The 21,279-nt window shown below is 40.6% G+C and overlaps 1 protein-coding gene across 2 annotated transcripts in view; it reads right to left on the reverse strand.

The window, feature by feature from the left end:
- RNF138 (ring finger protein 138) overlaps positions 1 to 19,525 on the reverse strand; it is a 41,308-nt gene extending 21,783 nt beyond the window's left edge. For both annotated transcript variants that reach the window (XM_018039775.1, XM_018039774.1), the window contains exon 1: positions 19,302 to 19,525. In XM_018039775.1, the coding sequence (XP_017895264.1) occupies positions 19,302 to 19,411 (110 nt within the window). In that variant the 5' untranslated portion in view covers positions 19,412 to 19,525. The remainder of the gene's footprint in view (positions 1 to 19,301) is intronic.

Raw genomic sequence — 21,279 nt, forward strand, 5'->3', positions numbered from 1 at the left:
AATGGATTTCACCTTTCTTTCAAGTGCACACAGAACATTCTCCAGGAGAGATCACATCCTGGGCCACAAATCTAACCATGGTAAATTTTAAAAATTAAAATGATTTCAAGCATCTTTCCTGATCACAAATGTGGTAAGATTAAATATCAACTACAGAAAGGAAAAAAAAAAAAAAACCTAAAAAAAACACAAACATATGGAGGCTAAACAACATGCTCCTGAATAACCGACCGATCACCGAAGAAATCAAAAAGGAAATCCAAATATGCATAGAAACAAATGAAAATGAAAACACAACACCACCTATGGGATTCAGTAAAAGCAGTGCTAAGAGGGAGGTTCACAGCAATAAAAGTTTACCTCAGGAAACAAGAGAAACATCAAATAAGCAACTGAACTTTACACCTAAAGCAACTTGAAAAAGAAGAAAAGAAGAACCCCAAAGTTAATAGAAGGAAAGAAATCATAAAAATAAGAGTAGAAGTAAATGAAAAAGAAACGAAGGAGACTATAGCAAAGATCAACAAAACTAAAAGCTGGCTCTTTGAAAAGATAAATAAAATAGACAAACTGTTAGCCAGACTCATCAAGAAAAAAAAGGAGAAGAATCAAATCAACAAAGTTAGAAATGAAAATGGAGAAATCACAACAGACAACACAAATACAAAAGATCATAAGAGACTACTATGAGCAACTATATGCCAAAAAAGGGGCAACTTGGAAGAAATGGACAAATTCTTAGAACTATGACCTTCCAAAACTGAGCCAGGAAGAAATAGAAAATCTAAACAGACCAATCACAAGCACGGACATCAAAACTGTAATAAAAATCTTCCAACAAGCAAAAAAGCCCAGGACCAAATGGGATCACAGGCGACTTCTATCAAAAATTTAGAGAAGCGCTAACACTTATTCTAATCAAACTGTTCCAGAAAACTGCAGAGAAAGGCAAACTCCCAAACTCATTCTATGAGGCCACCATCACCTTGATACCAAAACCAGACAAAGATGCCATGAAAAAAGAAAACTACAGGCCATTATCACTGATGAACAAAGATGCAAACATCCTCAACAAAATTCTAGCAAACAGAATCCAGCAACATATTAAAAAGATCATACATCATGACCAAGTGGGCCTTATTCCAGGGATGCAAGAATTCTTCAATATTCACAAATCAATCAATGTGATACATCATATTAACAAAATGAAAATTAAAAACCATATGATTAACTCAATAATGCAGGGAAAGCCTTTGACAAAATTCAATACCCATTTATAATAAAAACGCTCCAGAAGGCAGGCATATAAAGAACATGGTGGTGGTTTAGTCACTAAGTCGTGTCCAACTCTTGTGATCCCATGGACTGTAGCCTGCAAGGCTCCTCTGTCCATGGGATTCTCCTTTGCAAGAATACTGGAGTGGGTTGCCATTTTCTCCTCCACATGATCTTCCCAAACCGGGAATCAAACCCAGGTCTCCTGTATTGCAGGCAGATTCTTTACCAACTGAGCTATTAGGGAAGACCCCACCTCAACATAATAAAAGTCATATACAACAAACCCAGAGCAAACATTATCCTCAATAGCAAAAAATTGAAAGCATTTTCTCTAAAATTAGGAACAAGACAAGGGTGCCCATGCTCACCACTACTATTCGACACAGTTTTGGAAGTCCTAGCCACAGCCATCTGAGAAGAGAAAGAAATAGAAGGAATCCAGACTGGAAAAGCAGCAGCAAAACTCTCAGTTTTTGCAGAGGACATGATCTTCTACAAAGAAAACCTTAAAGATACCACCAAAAAATTACTAGAGCTAATCAATGAATGTACTAAAATTACAGGATGTAAAATTAATACACAGAAATTCCTCACATTCCTATACACTAACAATGAAAAAACAAAGATAATAAGAAAACAATCCCATTTACCACTGCAATGAAAACAATAAAATATTTAGGAATAAATCTACCTAAAGAAACAAAAGACCCAATATAGAAAACTATAAAACACTGATGAAGAATCAAAGATGACACAAATAGATGGAGAAATAAGCCATGTTCGTAAATTGGAACAATCAATATACTGAAAAAGAGTTTATTACCCAAAGCAATCTATAGATTCAATACAATCCCCATCAAGCTACCAATGGTATTTTTCACAGATCTAGAACAACTAATTTCATAATTTGTATGGAAACACAAAAAACCTCGAATAGCCAAAGCAATCTTGAGAAAGAACAATGGAACAAGAAGAATCAACTTTCCTGACTTCAGACTATACTACAAACCTACAGCCATCAAGACACTATGGTACTAGCACAAAGACAGAAATATAGACCAATGGAACAAAATAGAAAGTCCAGAGATAAATTCACACACCTATGGACACTTTATTACCTTTGACAAAGGAGGCAAAAATATGCAATGGAGAAAAGACAATCTCTTTAACAAGTGGTGCTGGGAAACTGGTCAACTACTTGTAAAACAATGAAACTAGAATACTTTCTAATACCATACACAAAAATGAATGCAAAATGGATTAAAAATCTAAATGTAAGACCAGAAACTATAGAACTCTTAGAGGAAAATATAGGCAGAACATTCTCTGATATAAATTGCCACAAGATCCACTATGACCAGCCTCCCAGAGTAACGGAGATAAAACCAAAAATAAACAAATGGGAACTCAGTTCAGTTCAGTTTGGTCCCTAAGTCATGTTGGACTCTTTGCGACCACATGAATGGCAGCACCGAGGCCTCCCTGTCCATCACCAACTCCCAGAGTTCACTCAAACTCATGCCCATCGAGTTGGTGATGCCATCCAGCCATCTCATCCTCTGTTGTCCCCCTCTCCTCCTGCCCCCAATCCCTCTCACCATCAGAGTCCTTTTCAATGAGTCAACTCTTAGCATGAGGTGGCCAAAGTATTGGAGTTTCAGCTTCAGCATCAGTCCTTCCAATGAACACCCAGGACTGATCTCCTTTAGGATGGACTGATTAGACCTCCTTGCAGTCCAAGGGACTCTCAAGAGTCTTCTTCAACACCACAGTTCAAAAGCATCAATTCTTCGGCCCTCAGCTTTCTTCACAGTCCGACTATCACATCCATACATGACCACTGGAAAAACGACAGCCTTGACTAGACAGACCTTTGTTGGAAAAGTAATGTCTCTGCTTTTGAATATGCTATCTAGGTTGGTCATAATTTCTTTCCAAGGAGTAAGCGTCTTTTAATTTCATGACTGCAATCACCATCTGCAGTGATATTGGAGCCCCCCAAAATAAAGTCTGACACTGTTTCTACTGTTTCCCCATCTATTTCCCAGGAAGTGATGGGACCAGATGCCATGGTCTTCGTTTTCTGAATGTTGAGCTTTAAGCCAACTTTTCCACTCTCCTCTTTCACTTTCATCAAGAAGCTTTTTGGCTCCTCTTCACTTTCTGCCATAAGCGTGGTGTCATCTGAAGTTATTGATATTTCTCCAAGCAATCTTCATTCCAGCTTGTGCTTCTTCCAGTCCAGCATTTCTCATGACATACTCTGCATATTAGTTAAATAAGCAGGGTGACAACATACAGCCTTGATGTACTCCTTTTCCTATTTGGAGCCAGTCTGTTGCTCCATGTCCAGTTCAAACTGTTTTTTCCTGACCTGCATATAGGTTTCTCAAGAGGCAGGTCGGGTGGTCTGGTATTCCCATCTCTTTCAAAATTTCCCACAGTTTATTGTGATCCACACAGTCAAAGGCTTTGGCATAGTCAAGAAAGCAGAAATAGATGTTTTCTGGAACTCTCTTGCTTTTTCCATGATCCAGTGGATGTTGGCAATTTGATCTCTGGTTCCTCTGCCTTTTCTAAAATTAGCTTGAACATCTGAAAGTTCACAGTTCACATACTGCTGAAGCCTGGCTTGGAGGATTTTGAGCATTACTTTACTAGCGTGTGAGATGAGTGCAAGTATGCGGTAGTTTGAGCATTCTTTGGCATTGCCTTTCTTTGGGATTGGAATGAAAACTGACCCTTTCCAGTCCTGCGGCCACTGCTGAGTTTTCCAAATGTGCTGGCATATTGAGTGCAGCACTTTCACAGCATCATCTTTCAGGATTTGAAATAGCTCCACTGGAATTCCATCACCTCCACTAGCTTTGTTCGTAGTGATGCTTTCTAAGGCCCACTTGACTTCACATTCCAGGATGTCTGGCTCTAGGTGAGTGATCCCACCATCGTGATTATCTGGGTCGTGAAGATTTTTTTTGTACAGTTCTTCTGTGTATTCTTGCCACCTCTTCTTAATATCTTCTGCATCTGTTAGGTCCATACCATTTCTGTCCTTTATCGAGCCCATCTTTGCATGAATGTTCCCTTGGTATCTCTAATTTTCTTGAAGAGATTTCTAGTCTTTCCCATTCTGTTGTTTTCCTCTATTTCTTTGCATTGATCACTGAGGAAGTCTTTCTTATCTCTCCTTGCAATTCTTTGGAACTCTGCATTCAGATTCTTATATTTTTCCTTTTCTCCTTTGCTTTTCACTTCTCTTCTTTTCACAGCTATTTGTAAGGGCTCCTCAGACAGCCATTTTGCTTTTTTGCATTTCTTTTTCTTGGGGATGGTCTTGATCCCTGTCTCCTGTACAATGTCACCAACCTCTGTCCGTAGTTCATCTGGCACTCTGTCTGTCAGATCTAGTCCTTTAAATCTATTTCTCACTTCCACTGTATAATCATAAGGGATTTGATTTAGGTCATACCTAAATGATTTAGTGGTTTTTCCCTACTTTCTTCAATTTCAGTCTGAATTTGGCAATAAGGAGTTCATGATCTGAGCCACAGTCAGCTCCTGGTCTTGTTTTTGTTGACTGTATAGAGCTTCTCCATCTTTGGCTGCAAAGAATAGAATCAATCTGATTTCGGTGTTGACCATCTGGTGATGTTCATGTGTAGAGTCTTCTCTTGTGTTGTTGGAAAAGGGTGTTTGCTATGACCAGTGCATACTCTTGGCAAAACTCTATTAGCCTTTGCCCTGCTTATTCCATACTCCAAAGCCAAATTTGCCTGTTCCTCTAGGTGTTTCTTGACTTCCTACTTTTGCATTCCAGCCCCCTATAATGAAAAGAACATCTTTTTTGGGTGTTAGTCCTAAAAGGTCTTGTAGGTCTTCACAGAACCGTTCAACTTCAGCTTCTTCAGCGTTACTGGTTGGGGCATAGACTTGGATTACTGTGATATTGAATGGTTTGCCTTGGAAACGAACAGAGATCATTCTGTCGTTTTTGAGACTGCATCCAAGTACTGCATTTTGGACTCTTTTGTTGACCATAATGGCTATTTCATTTCTTCTAAGGGTTTCCTGCCCGCAGTAGTAGATATAATGGTCATTTGAGTTAAATTCACCCATTCCAGTCCATTTTAGTTCACTGATTCCTAGAATGTCGATGTTTACTCTTGCCATCTCCTGTTTGACCACTTCCAATTTGCCTTGATTCATGGACCTGACATTCCAGGTTCCTATGCAATATTGTTCTTTACAGCATCAGACCTTGCTTCTGTCACCAGTCACATCCACAACTGTTTTTGCTTTGGCTCCATCCCTTCATTCTTTCTGGAGTTATTTCTCCAGTGATCTCCAGTAGCATATTGGGCACCCAGGGAGTTCCTCTTTCAGTATACTATCATTTTGCCTTTTCATACTGTTCATGGGGTCCTCAAGTCAAGAATACTGAAGTGGTTTGCCATTCCTGACCTAACTGATCTTAAAAGCTTTGGACAGCAAAGGAAACTATAAGCAAGGTGAAAATGCAGCCTTCAAAATGGGAGAAAATAATAGCCAATGAAACACCAAACAAAGAATTAATCTCCAAAGCATACAAGCAGCTCATGCAGCTCAACACCAGAAAAATGAACCCCATCAAAAAAGTGGGCCAACGAACTATAAGAGACATTTCATTAAAGAAGACACACAGATGGCTAATAAACACATGAAAAGATGCTTAACATGAATCATTATTAGAGAAATGCAAATGAAAACCACAATGAGCTATCATCTCACAACAGTCAGAACGGCCGCCATCAAAAGTCTATGAACAATAAATGATGGAGAGAAGGCAACCCTCTTACACTGTTGGTGGGAACGCAAACTGGTACAGCCACTATGGAGAACACTGTGGAGATTCCTTAAAAAACTGGAAATAGAACTTTCATACAACCCAGCAATCCCACTGCTGGGGGTACACACCAAGGAAACCAGAACTGAAAGACAAATGTACCTTAATGTTCATTGAGCACTTATAAACAGTTCATTGAGCTGTTTACAACAGCTAAGACATGGAAGCAACCTAGATATCCATTGGCAGATGAATGGCTAAGGAAGTTGGGGTACATATACACAGCGGAATATTACTCAGCTATAAAAAGGAATGCATTGGAATCAGTTCTAATGAGGTGGATGAAACTGGAGTCTATCGTACAGAGTGAAGTAAATCAGAAAAAGAAACACCAATACAGTATATTAATGCATATATATGGAATTTAGAAAGATGGTAACAATGATCCTATATGCAAGGCAGCAAAAGAGATACAGATGTAAAGAACAGACTTTTGGACTTTGGGATAAGGCAAGGGTGAAATGATTTGAGAGAATATCACTGAAACATGCATATTACCATATGTAAAAGAAATGACCACGGCAAGTTCAATGCATGAAGCAGGGTACTCAAAGCCGGTACTCTGAGGCAACCTAGAGGAATGGGGTCAAGAGGGAAGTGGGAGGGGGATTCCGGATAGGGGGTCACATGTGCACCAGTGGCTGATTCATGTCAATATGTGGCAAAAACCACCACAATATTGTAAGGTCATTATCCTCAGTCACACCTCTTTGCGACCCCATGGACTACAGCACACCAGGCCTCCCTGTCCATCACCATCACCCAGAGCTTGCTCAAACTCATGTCCATCGAGTCAGTGATGCCATCCAACCATCTCATTCTCCATCGTCCCCTTTTCCTCCTGCCTTCAATTTTTCCCAGTACCAGAGTCTTTTCCAATGAGTCAGTTCTTCACATCAGGTGGCCAAAGTATTAGAGTTTCAGCTTCAACATCAGTCCTTCCAATGAATATTCAGGACTGACTTCCTTTAGGATGGACTGCTTTGATCTCCTTGCAGTCCAAGGGACTCTCAAGAGTCTTCTCCAACACCACAGTCCAAAATAATCAATTCTTTGGTGCTTGGCTTTCTTCATAGTTCAACTGTCACATCCACACATGCCTACTGGAAAAACCATAGATTTGACTATACAGACCTCTGTCAGCTAAGTAATGTCTCTGCTTTTTAATATGCTGTGTAGGTTGGTCATAGCTTTTCTTCCAAGAAGCACGCAATCTTATCATTTCATGGCTGCAGTCACCATCTGCAGTGATTCTGGAGACCAAAAAAATAAAGTCTATCGCTGTTTCCATTGTTTCCCCATCTATTTGCCATGGACTGATGGGACTGGATGTCATGACATTAGTTTTTTGGATGTTGAGCTTTAAGCCAACTCTTTTACTCTCCTCTTTCATTTTCATCATGAGGTTCTTTGGATTTTCTTCACTTTCTGCCGCAATGGTGGTGTCATCTGCATATCTGAGGTTATTGATATTTCTCCCAGCAATTTTGATTCCAGCTTGTGCTTCATCCAGCTTGGCATTTCACATGATATACTCTGCATATAAGTTAAATAAGCAGGGTAACAATACACAGCCTTGACGTACCCCTTTCCCAATCTGGAACCAGTCTGTTGTTCCATGTCTGGTTCTAACTCTTGCTTCTTGACCTGCATATAGATTTCTCAGGAGGCAGGTAGGGTGGTCTGGTATTCCCATCTCTTGAGGAATTTTCCACACTTTGTTGTGATCCACACAATCAAAAGCTTTGGCATAGTCAATAAAGGAGATGTTTTTCTGGAACTTGCTTGCTTATTTTATGATCCAACGGATACTGGCAATTTGACCTCTGGTTCCTCTGCCTTTTCTAAATCCAGCTTGAACACCATCTTTCAGGATCTGAAATAGCTCAACTGGAATTCCATCATGTCTACTAGCTTTGTTCATAGTGATGCTTCCTAAAGCTCACTTGACTTCCTAAGGCCCAGTGAAAACTGGTTCCATTTAAAAGGATGAAAAATTCTTCCCAACAATTGTCAGCTCTCATCTAAAGTTATGTTGGTGGCTGCAAAAAAGTTCATGATTATTTCTTTTATCCAACTGAAATGACCTTCTTTCTTATCATGCTATCTGAGTTATACTGTCTGATATTAATATTTCTATACCAGCATTCTTTGGGCTGACACACAAATACACTCAGAGAAGTTAGCACATTTACTCTCTGAAAGACTCAGTTCTGGTAAAATTACACATGCATTCCTAGAAATTACTGCACTATGCAAAGTCATCCAGTAAAAATCAAAGAGCTTATGGGAAAAATGGGACTGGGGCAAAACTCAAATGTGAACATCCAAAAGAATACTCCATGTAAAGTTTTAATTTAGCCTGAAAAAAGTACACACTACTCATTACAATAACTATGGGAAAGAGTATTTTAGCTTTATTTATGTTTTATATTCCCTAAGGGAAATGCTGTAAGCAAGTATGAATACAATTTTTATGTACACTATGCTACCATCTGTGTAAAAAAAGGGAGGGGAAAGAATATATGTTCAGATTTGCTTATGTATATGTAAAACTTCTGAAAAGATATCAGAAATGGGCAGAGGTGGATGCAACAAGTGACAATAGGAATAAGATTTGAGGAAGTTCTCTGCTGGCCTAGTGGTTAGGATTTCAAGCCTTCATTTCTGTGGCCTGGGTTCAATTCCTGGTCAAGGAACTGAGATCCTGCAAACCATGTGGCTTGGGCAAAAAAAAAAAAAACCCTAAGTCAAATCTTAGTAACTAAGCACAGCTATCCTTTAAATAGATACTAAAACTACCTCTTAAAGACTGGTAAAAATATATCTTAGAAAGCAAAACTGATTTACAAAGGTGCAAAAACAGTTTAATGGAGGAAAGATAGAGTTTTTAATAAATGATGCTAGAGCAACTGAAAATCCATAGACCAATAAAATAAACTCCACTCAAATTGCCCCTTTATATAAAGTTAACTCAAAACAGATCACAGACTGTAGTAAAGTGGGTAATGGCCATCCAAAGATATAGTCACTTCATAATTCCCAGGACAAGATAGTATCACCTTATAAGAGATCTGATTACTGTTAAGGATTGGGGATGAAGAAATTAGCTGCGATTATCTACGTGGGTTCCAAATGCTACAAGTCTTTGTAAAAGAGGCAGAGGGAAATCTGATACAAACACACAGAAGAAAGCCATACTGAGATGGAGGACAAGACTGGAGTGATGTGGCCCCCAGCTTCTCAAGGCCCTGCCAACACCTTGACTTTGGCTCACTGAAACTGATTTCAAACTTCTATCCTACAGAACTGTGAAAAAATTCATTTCTGTTGTTTTTAAGTCATCAAGTTTGTAGTAATTTGTCATAGCAGTCCTAGGACACCAATTCACAGAGCAAAATGTAAAACATAAACCTTTTAGAAAAAGGTAGAAAATATTTAGAATACAGAGCTAGACAGAGTTCTTAGACTTAATGTTGAAAACACATTTCACAAAAGGAAAAATTGATAAAGTGGACATTATAGAAATCCTAAATGTTTGCTGTGCAAAGACTGTTAAAAAGATGATACGATAATCCAAAGACTGGGAAGAGAAAATTGTAAATCACATATCTAACAAAGGATTAGTATCTAGAATACATTAAAAAGTCTCAGAGCTCAAACGGAAAAAGCAAATAATCCAATTAAAAAACATAGCCAAAAGAAACTGAACAGATATGATGCTAATTTTACCTGAGAAGATACAGATACTAAATAAGCACATGAAAAGATGTTTAACATCATCAGCCATTAGTAAAATGCAAATTAAAGTTATCAGATATCACTGCACACATTGAAATGGGTTAAATTTTTTAAAATTGACAACATGAAATGCTGGTGAGGATACAAAGAAACTGGATCACTCATACATTGCTGCTGGAAATGTAAAATGGTACAGACACCATAGGAAATAATCTGGCATTTTCTTAAAAGATAAAACATGCAACCACCATATGATCCACTAATTGTGTTCTTGGGCATTTATCCTAGAGGAATGAAAGTTTATGTTCACACAAAAATCTGTACATGATTATTTATAGCAGCTCAATTTAAAATAGTCAAAAACTGACTATTCCAGATTGCCTTCAGTGGATCAATGTTTAATCAAAATGCAGTACATCCGTACCATGTATGCATGCATATTCACCAAGAGGAAATAATGATAACACACAAAAACCTGAATCTCTACAGAACTGTGCTGAGGGAAAAAAGAAATCCCAAAAAATTATATATTGTTTGATTCCATTTATATAACATTACATAACATTCTCTTTTTGGTAACGGCTCTACTGAAATATGAGGATGAGATGGCTGGATATGGCATCACCAATGCAATGGACATGAACTTGGGCACACTTTGGGAGATGGTGAAGGACAGGGAGGCCCGGTGTGCTGCAGTCCACGTGGTCACAAAGAGTCAGACACAACTGGGCGACTGAACAACAACAACTATTGAGATAAAACTCATATACCATACCCCATTCACCCATTTAAAGCATACATTTCAGTGAGTTTTTATTTTTTTATTGTGTTTTACAGAGTTGTGCCATATTTAAGATTCTTGAAATGACAAAATTATGGAAACAGAGAACATAAGAATATTAGTGCTTGCCAAGGGTGAAGGAGGGACAGAGTGAAATCAAGAGCAAAGTGGGTGTGACTATACAAGAAATACAGGAAAAATCTTTGTGGTGATGGAAATGTTCTTTATCTTTATCAATGAGATATCCTGGTTTTATTTACAAGACATTATGATTAACGGAAACTGGGTCAGGGTACACAATTTGTCTATTATTTCTTATAACTACATGCGAATCTACAATAATCTCAAAATAAATAACTTATCCATATATTATAATGAATATTCACCTAATAATATGTTTTAAGTACTTACTACATAACAGACACTAGGGATACATCAGGGAACAAAAGCGATGAAAATCCCTACCTTGATGGGACTTACAATCCCAAAACAGTTGACAAGTCATATGATACTGTGCTAAAAATTAGCAAAAGTTACTAATGAAAGTGAAAAATCCCCAAAGAATCAAATTAGAAGAATTCAAATATACTAAAGAGATTTTAGAAACAATAGAAAAGGAATGCCCTCTAAGAAATACTAAGGTCAACTAAATAGGCAAATTAATAACGATTCAAAACCTTATCTTAGTAGATTCCAAGTAAGTCTGAAAATGGACAATTTTCTTTAGAAGACTCAACAAAGAGGAAAAAATGGACAGCATTATAACTTAGATAAAGGGAATCAAGTATCTCAAATCTGAAAGTATAATAAGATACAGTAATCTACCAAAACAAACAAAAGGCAGGAAAATAATGTAAAATAAGTAATAAATTACAATCAATTATTACTGAATCAGTCATAGAAATGACCACAAATGTACATAAAGTACACTCTGAACAATAAAATTATAAATTAGGATATAAATATTTAGTATGGAAAAACACATATAGCTTGCTAGCAACTAAAGAAACAAATTTTAAAGTGACTTCTAGACACCATTATAAACTGTATTAAACTAACAAAATACTGGCTTACAAAAAAAGCTGGCAAAATACAGATATATTTTAATAGTATTAATGGCACTGTGTAAGCCCAGTTTTGTAGAAAGCAACATGACATCTATACAAACAGCAGAAACTACTTTTTGAGCATTTAACATGTGCTAGGCAGGGTTCCAGGAATTTTATCTTAACATATACTATCTTAAATTCTTAATAATGAATAAATGTTTAAAAGTTCCTTTATTTTACAGATAAGGAATCCAAGACTTTTTAAAAAATAAGTAAACAGGGCTTCCCTGGTGGTTCAATGGCTAAGACTGAGTTCCCAAGGCAGAGGCCAGGTTCAAGCCCTGGTCAGGGAACTAGATCCCACTTGCCACAACTAGGAGTTTGCATGCCACAACAAAAAGATCCCACATGTCCCAATGAAGACCCAGCATGGCCAAAGAAATAAGTATCTTTATAAATAAACCTGTAAGAGACTAAGGCAAGGTGTTTCTTCATTGAAAAACAAGGTCCTTAATGTTCCCTCACCCCAAAATACTCTATATACAAACACAGTCCTCCACAAATTAACACCTACATATCACTTAAACCTCAGCAACAATTTCACTTCCTCAAGAAAGGTCTTTGACTACTGAACCATCCACTCACCAACCCACCTAGATCTGCCCCCCTTCTTATACTTGCTCTTTCAACCTACAGGTTTGTAACTACACATTTATCTGTTTATCTGAACTAAAATGTGTCTCATCAATGCCTGAGGGCAGGGATCATATCTAACTGTACACCACTGTATGACCAGCACTGTAACACAGAGCTGGGTACTTAGTTGTTGCTCAGTCACTAAGTCAATTCTGGCTCTTTGTGACCCCATGGACTGCAGCACACCAGGTTCCTTTGTCCTCCACTATCTCCCAGAGTTTGCTCAAATTCATGTCCATTGAATCAGTGATACTACATAACCATCTCATCCTCTGCCACCCACTTCTCCTTTTGCCTTCAATCTAGTAGGCACTGAATGCTAACCTACATTCAAAAATTTACTTAACCCAAAATACAATCCACAGTCCTCAAATCAAAACCATGAGCACCTTTCAGGTACAAAATACTTCAATACAGCTATAATCGTTCTTGTGTGACACAGCTGACAAATTCCCTTGTATTTACCCTCTGACCCAGCAATTCAACTTGTGAGAATTATCTTACAGGAAAAACTCTCACATGTCAAATGGTATTCATATAAGTTTAATCACTGTGACACTATCTGTAACAGCAAAAAGACTGGAAACAACCTACGTGTCCATCAGGTAAGAAATTAGATATATAACTAATGATACATCAAACAACGGAATACTGGAACACTCAGTATGTTCCAAAGGGGTCAGGAATTTCTGTCTGGTTTGTTGAACCCCTAGAGCCCTAGAATATACAATAGTACTGTCAGCACATAATGGACACTCAGTGTTGGCTGAATGAATTAATGAAAACTCTACAACCAGAAAAAAAAGAGAAAGAAAGAAGGCCCTTTATGTACTGATATAGAATAACCTCCGCTACACTAAAACATGAAAATAGCAATGTAGAAAACAGTGCACATAGTATGCACTCTGGAAGAATATATAAGGTAATAATGACTGTGGGAGACAATCATATTATTTCCTTTTGTACCTTTAAAATTGTGAATTACAATATTCTCCATTCACAATAATACCTTTGGTATTAAACATATGGACCAAAACACTAGAAATAAGATTCCTTCTTGCTTCCAAAAATAATCTAGCTCTTCATGTTAGATGCTATAAGTACTAAATTAAAAATATTTTTATATTTTGATGGGTTTTGAAAACTATAAAATATACATACAAGATTATTACTATCATTCACAAACATTACCTCGTTTGGCCCGTCCAATAACACTGAGAAACAGGCTGCTTCTACCCCTGTTTTATGGAGAAGAAAACAGGCTAAAAGGAGATAAATCGCTTGACCAAGTGATACAGCTAGTAAGCTGTGGGCTCCAAACACAAACCCATTCATATAATTATTCAGTATGTAAAAGTAGACCTGGGTTGCTGCCTTTTAAGAGCTTACAGTCTAAATGGAGAAAATGGCATCCATCAAATCAACTGACTCCTAAAATATTATGATTATAAACTGTGATAAGTGGTGCACAAAGAAAGTTATTCAGGTCTTTTATCTCCATTCTACTGTTCCTGCCTCTGTACCATCATGCACATTTCTTCAAATACAAAACTGCCCATCTCCCTTTCACTAGACTATCTGAATTTGCTAGACAAAGTTTATTTCAAAATAAACTAGAAGGGAGACGGAAAAAAGGTACAAGTCAAGATAACTAGAACTATTTTGATATATCAAAGGAGCCTGCATCTTTAGGAAAGTGAAACAATTTAAAAGGTTATCTTTAAATTTCCCCTAACTTAAAGCAAATGCCAGATGAATTTTCCTTATCCATTCTCCAAACAACAGGTTGATCAGACATTGGGAGAGAAAAGCAACTTTCCCATCCATCAAGCTCCTGCTTCACTATTAATTTAAAATTGTATACCTTTTATCTTCCTAGTGTATAATCAAAATCATTTCCCAAAATAACTTAAAACTTTTTCAAAAATCAGATATTTCAAGATAGTCTTCAAGACTAAATCAAATCAATCTTGTTATATAATTAAATAGCATAGTTTTTTAATGATACCACTTTATAAGTATTTTTCAAAAACATTTAAAGTCTTCAAAACTTTAAGAAAAAGATGGCCTAGAGCAGCATTTATTACATCAGCCAGAAACCATATGAGCCTGGCTTTCAGAATTATAATTAGTATGTAGAAAAGAAGAAATTTTAAAAATATGTATTTAGAGCATGAATGCCAAACAGGATATCTATAAAGTTGCTCAAATTATAATAAACATTAAGTGAAAATTGAGGGACTGGATAATCCAAAGCAGGTCAGCAAAGAATCATAAACACACACACAAAAATCATACAAATCTGTGTTTAATGTGAAGTGGAAGCTGATCTATATCAGCTCATTTTAAAAGATGCTTCCTGGGACTTCCCTGGTCATCCAGTGGTTAAGACTCTATGCTCCCAATTTAAGGGAGCACAGGTTAGATTCTTGGCCAGGGAACTAAGATCCTGCATGCAGCCTGGTGCCACAAAAATAAATAAATAAAAGATGCTTCCTTACATACATGCCCCAAAGCAAATGGATTAGACTTCCATTTTTAACAGTCCGGCAAGGCATTAACTTGTCGTATGTAATTTTCACTGTGATAGAGCTTAGATCTAACAGCATACGGAGTTATTTCCTTAACCATTCAAAATAGACAAAGGTTTGGTTCACTACTGTACAGCGCAGGGAGCTCAGCTTGGTGCTCTGTGGTGACCTAGACGGGTGGGATAGGTGTGTGTGGAGACTGGTGGGGGCAGAGGGGGGCAGGTTCCAAGAGGACATATGTATACATACAGTTGCTTTCCCTTTGTTGTACAGCAAAAATCAGCACAACATTGTAAGGCCACTATACCCCAATAAAAAACAAAAAACACCTTAATTCCTACACTAAAAAAAAAACAATCACTCAGTAAAAGCCAAAGTTCTTACAACGTCCTGTAAGGCCCTGCTCATAGTACTTAATACTTCCTAACAAACTGTATGACTTATTTGCCATGTTGTCTATTGCCTACCTCCCCAACTAGAATGTTAGTTCAGCAAAGAGAAAAATTTTGTTTTGTTTCTGCCTGGTACATAGTAAGTATTCAATAAAGATTTTTTGAATGAATGGGAAAAAAAGGGAGGCTTGGTTCAAAAAGCTTTTGCAGATTACAAAGGATAAAAGCAAGAGAGATAAATACTTTACCATTATGCCAGTCTGTACCTTCTGAAACATACCTGCTCAACTCTAATATTGTTAATTAATCTTCACGTGTTTTTCAAAAATCTGACCACTCTAAGGCATCTGACACTCCTGACTACCTTTTCCTTAAAATTCTTCTTGGTTGCTTGTCACACTCTATCCTCATTTTCTTTCTATTCTGTCTAATCCTTCTCAGGCTGCACTTTTCTCAACTCCACATTTAAACATATGTTCTCCGGAACTTTGTTCCATCTCAATCTCTGTTATCTTTCAATTTATATACCTCCTCCAGTGGCTTCATCCATACTCATAGCTTTAGTTCCATGTATTCTAGATCTCTGTACATACACTTAACTACTGGGCAATCATCATCTTACACAGTCTCCTTAAAATGTCAGGAACCTTTTCTCTCCAGTCCCTCTACTGTTACCTTGGTTCAAGTTCTAATCATTTCTCTCTGACAGAGCAATGAATGATCTCTTCACTAATTCCACCAGTACCAGGCTAGACCAGGTTAGTAACTATAAGTATTCTAAAATTTAAATGTGACCATACTGCTCCCCTGACAAAATTATTCAGTAGATCTTTATGGCTTTCAGCAAGAAGTTCAAATTGGCTTACACAGTAAATTCCTGCCAACATCTCTAAACTGCATCTCACTACTCTCATCTTTGGCTCCAGCCAAACTTTATAACCTGGAAACAGTTATCCCTGATAACCCCTCCCCGTGCTGTACACCTAACCAGGGTATTCCCCAACAAACCTTGAATACCAACTCTGACCTAAACTATTACTTCATCCAGGAACTCTCTCCTCTACTTAGCTACCTGCTTTCAAAGCTCACATAAATTTTCCTCAATTTCTTCCATACCAATCATATTCAGATACAGATCTTCTCCATTAAACTGTGAACATTCTCCAGAGAAAGAGCACTTCGTATTCTCTGTACCTGACACCGAGAAGGCATCCAACAAGAGCTGTTGAAGCAATGTTACTCTCGCATTAGTCAGTCATGTCTGACTCTTTTGAGACCCCATGGACTGTAGCTTGCCAGGCTCCTCTGTTCATGGAATTCACCAGGCAAGAATACTGGAGTGGGTAGCCATTCCCTTCTCCAGGGCATCTTCCCAACCCAGGGATGGAACCCCGATCTCCTGCATTTCAGGCGGATTCTTTACCATCTGAGCCACCAGGGAATGAATGAGGATTAAATGGCAATGTATTTTTTTGCTAAGGTTATTCCAGTGATAATGAATCTGCTCCTTTTACCAGAACGGGCAAATCCTTCACTGCCGTTGAAATGGCATAGGGGCCCAAAGCTCTCATCACCTCATCTCTCACTGCTACTGCTAAGTCACCTCAGTTGTGTCCAACTCTGTGCGACCCCAGGCAGAGACGGCAACCCACCAGGCTCCCCCGTCCCTGGGATTCTCCAGGCAAGAACACTGCAGTGGGTTGCCATTTCCTTAACCAGTGCATGAAAGTGAAAAGCAAAAGTGAAGTCGCTCAGTTGTGTCCAACTCCTAGCGACCCCATGGACTGCAGCCTACCAGGCTCCTCCGTCCATGGGATTTTCCAGACAAGAGTACGGGAGTGGGGTGCTGTTGCCTTCTCTGTATCTCTCACTACTCATGGACAAAAAATTTCTTTCGTAGCTAAATATAAATTTGTTTGAGGCCCAGGTTTGTTCTCTGTGAAAGGGGAAGAACAAATGACATTCTAAACTAGGTTTTTACAATATGATTTTATTTCCCCACTAAACTCCTTCTAATAATACCCTGTTCTACCATCACCACCCTTTCCAAAGAAAATGTTTTCTCCTTCCACCTTAATTTATTTAGTCAGAACCTTAGAGCAACTGTGTATGTGTTTGACGGAGGACGGTGTGGGTAAAGGAGGGGATGAAGGGTGAGTAGAACGTGTCCATTTCTCTTACCAAAATCTAGTCCCTTTTTTATTTCCACATCCCAGCCCAAAGAAGATGATTTGAGAAAAACCCTCAACAAATCATCACCACACTCATTTCCACAGCCTTGAGGTCAAGCCAAACTACAGTCTGATTTAACAAAATGTCTCACAAGGGAAGTGAACCAGAGCAAACTGCATGGAATTTTGAGGGGAATTAGAGATTACCACGAGCTCCAGCAGGTCAACGACCCAATGAGTACTAGAAATGATTCTGTCCAAAAAAGACCTATACTTCCTTACTTTGCCTTCCTTCCCTCCTTTTCTTCTATCCACTGCCAGCCCAAGCGCATGCAAGGAACCAAGTTAAAATAAACACTTGTAGATTAAAAGCCAAAAGGCATACACTGTGCCCTAAACATCTCAAGATATTCTTTTAACTACCTGCATTTGTTGCACCAAATAATAAAGGAATAGAGACTGTCATTCATCTCTTATAAGCGGAAAAACTGTAACTGGTGTAACTTCTATTAAGAAAAGTCACATATTCTTGGGCTCATACAAGCACTACAGAAAGAGGAGTAAGGAAGACAACAGATTTGGAATCGGAGTGCGAAGAGCGGGTACCAACAAACAGCTGTAAGGAAATTTAAGACTAACCTCAAATTCAACAACCAATTATTCACAAAATTATAGAACCCAGCGGGAAGAAAAATCGATTTAGAAAATGGTTCGATTCCTTTCAGCAATTTGCAAGCACACAGAACTTTCAAGACTGGGTGTATTTTTTTCAAAACGAGATTTCCAAGCCTCACCTGCCAGAAATTCTTTTGTAAGTTTGGAATGGAGCCTAGGAATTGATGTGTTTATTTAAAATGTTCCCCCAGAGACCCCGATAGGCAGTCAGGTTTGTCAGAAGTGCTATATACCTTTACAAGAAGAGCTCCTTCTAATTCTTATTAACACCCTAGTAGCCTCTATTAATTATCTAAGTGCTTCCTTTAAATATGCCAAATCGAACAGCACTAAGCCACCTCAACCAACCCCTCGCCCTGCCTACGGTTACAGCCTTCATTTCAGTTCATTCCTCACAAGAGCCGTCTTTCTCATTTCCATCGTTGTAGCAATCAAGTAATGAGCAGAATGGTAAAACAAAGGGAAACTATCACTTCAATACCCGGAAATCCTGTCAGTTCTAACACATGAGGGAAGCCAATCCATTCTAGAGCATTCCAATCTGCATTGAATTTTGAACCGATTAAAACACTCTCAAGGGTGGTCTGTGAAGCGGGACTGAAAGGTTAAGTTAGACAAGAGCTCTAAATCTGGAAACGATGGGCGGCCAAGGTCCTGAAAGGAAAAGGGAGACCTGAGAGCCGGAGTGGGGGGTGGGGTCGCGGAGCGCGGCGAGCGGGCACCTCAGGCCGGTTTTGACACTCGACACCCCAGCCTTCACTCGGGTTGCTAGGAAACAAAAAAGGCTCCACGTTCTCTGCAGCTCCTCCCGGACCCTCAGCAGAGAGCAGGGGCCCCGAGGAGAGAGGACGCCATGGGGACTGGCCTGGGCACTGCCCCGGGGGCGCGACGACGAGGGGGGGCCGGGCGTAGTGAGCGGGCCGCGAGTTCGGCGGCAGGGCGGCCCGGCCTCCGACTGACCGGGAATGGGCCCTCAGCGCCGAGCTGAGGAGAGGGGAGGCCGCGGCGGGCTCGGCTCCCACCAGGCCGCGTCCCAGGGCCCAGGGCGGGGTGCGGGGCCTAAACCACCACCCGGCTCCGCGCGGGGGAGGGGGCGTCTACTCACACGTGCTGACAGGCCGCAGTCCGCACGGGCGTCTTGAGCACCTCCTGACAGACGGGGCAGTAGAAATCATCTTCGGTGTAGGACGTGGCCGCTGAGAGCTCCTCGGCCATAGTGGGCACGAAGGATGAAGGCGATGGCGGCGGCAGCGGCCGAGGTGGCGGTGGCGGCCAGGGGCCCTACTCGCTGCGCGAACCCGAAGGGGGCGGGGAATCGCGTCAGGAAGCTGCTCGCGCCAGGAAGCAGGAGGGGCCCCGGGGGGCGGGGCCCGGGAGGGGCGTGGCCGAGCGCGGAGACGCTACGGCCGCACGCGCCGGGCGAGGGTCGTGCCCTGGGGCGCTGCTCCCACCGGGGCACGACGGGAAGGCGGCGCCTAGCGGGAGGCGGTGGCCGAGAGCCCGACGATTGGCTTCACGGTCGCTTGCGCTCGAGCCAGGCGCCTCCCCTCTCACCTGGGAAGGGCGTTCCTAGCCCTTCCCCCGCCCAGGGCCACACCCTTACCTGGCTCCGCAGGGCTCCGCGACCCCGCCCTCAGCCCTCTGCTGCGCTTCTAGCCTCGCTTTTCCCCGGCTTTTAGGCTCCTTTCTCCCACTCGCTCCCCGAAACCCCTCTCCCACCCGCGCGGCAGTCGGTCTCCGGGCGGCAACCTACCCAGTACCTCGGCTCCCCGCCCCACCCCGCCCGACCCCGCCCTGTACCCGCCTCACGCCCCGCCCCCCGCACTCAGCTTGCGTAGACTCTCACTTAGGAGCCCCAGAGCCCCGAGGCTGGTGAACACGCTTCCTCGGCTAAAGTTCGTAGAGAATCCTGGCGCCGTAGTTGGGCTTCTTGTCCAGCCTTTGCCGCCTTCGCAGCCGAGGCCGGGAGGGGAGAGACGGGCGGAATACGTGGTGCACATCGACCCGAAACGGGGCCGATCCGGAGGCTCATGGTGCACCGGGATACCGCCGCCCTCTCCAGCTGCTCTCCCGGGTCATCGCTCTGCCCGAGCGGGCGGCGAGCCTGGGATGGAGGAGAGGCGGTAACGCGGCCTCCATAGCAACCGGCACTTGTAGCCCACAGCAGGTTGTGACATCACCAGCTGGGTGCTCACCTGTACCCCTCAGCCTCCCTCCAGCAAGGATCCCATCTCTCAGAACTCCTATCAAATATACTGGTGTTTTCAGGAATTTTTCCATTAAAAAAAAAATTGCCTTGCCTAATAGTGTTAAAGATTTGGTCCTTGTCAGAATGTTTTGATCTTGCCGAGGTGTGTTCTGCAGTAATCCGTTATGGGATTTTAATCCTTTGGTGAAAAAAAATTATAGATAAGCCTCCTTAAGAGGCTTTAGACCTCATCTTCAGACCTTAACACAGTGAGTTACAGTCACAAATACAGTTTTCCACCAACACCATTGTTTTGTTGTTTGATAGCTTCGAAGAAAAATGAGGTAGAAGCATGGATCTAGGCATTTTACCGTAATCAACTAAATGTTTTTTTAATGAGTCCTTAATTCCAAGATATAGCCACACAATTGATAAGTGAATAAGATGAGGTCACAATTACGTGAACAGAGCTAAAGAAATATAGAATATCATAAAGCATCCTCAATTCACTTGAGGAAATAAAAAGTTTCATTACCATGCTTTGTTAGAGCTTTCCACTATGGATAAATGAATCAACTAGGAGCCATTGAAAGGACTTAATTCTGTCATTTATTGTCTACATTGTTCTTGGCACTGTGATAAACGTCATGCAGGTGTCATCAACTTTTTAAAAATATTCATTTGTCTTGGGTCTTAGTTGTGGCACTTGAGGTTTTGGATCTTCATCTGGGCATGTTGTTCAGTTGCCCAGTTGTGTCCAACTCTTCACAGCCCCATGGACTGCACCGAGCAAGCCAGGCCTCCCTGTGCCTCACCATCTCCCGGAATTTGCCCAAGTTCATGTCCACTGCATCGATGACACCATCCAGAAATCTCATCCTCTGACACCCTTGTC

This window comes from Capra hircus, chromosome 24, assembly GCF_001704415.2.
Source record: "Capra hircus breed San Clemente chromosome 24, ASM170441v1, whole genome shotgun sequence".
Lineage (NCBI taxonomy): Eukaryota > Metazoa > Chordata > Mammalia > Artiodactyla > Bovidae > Capra > Capra hircus.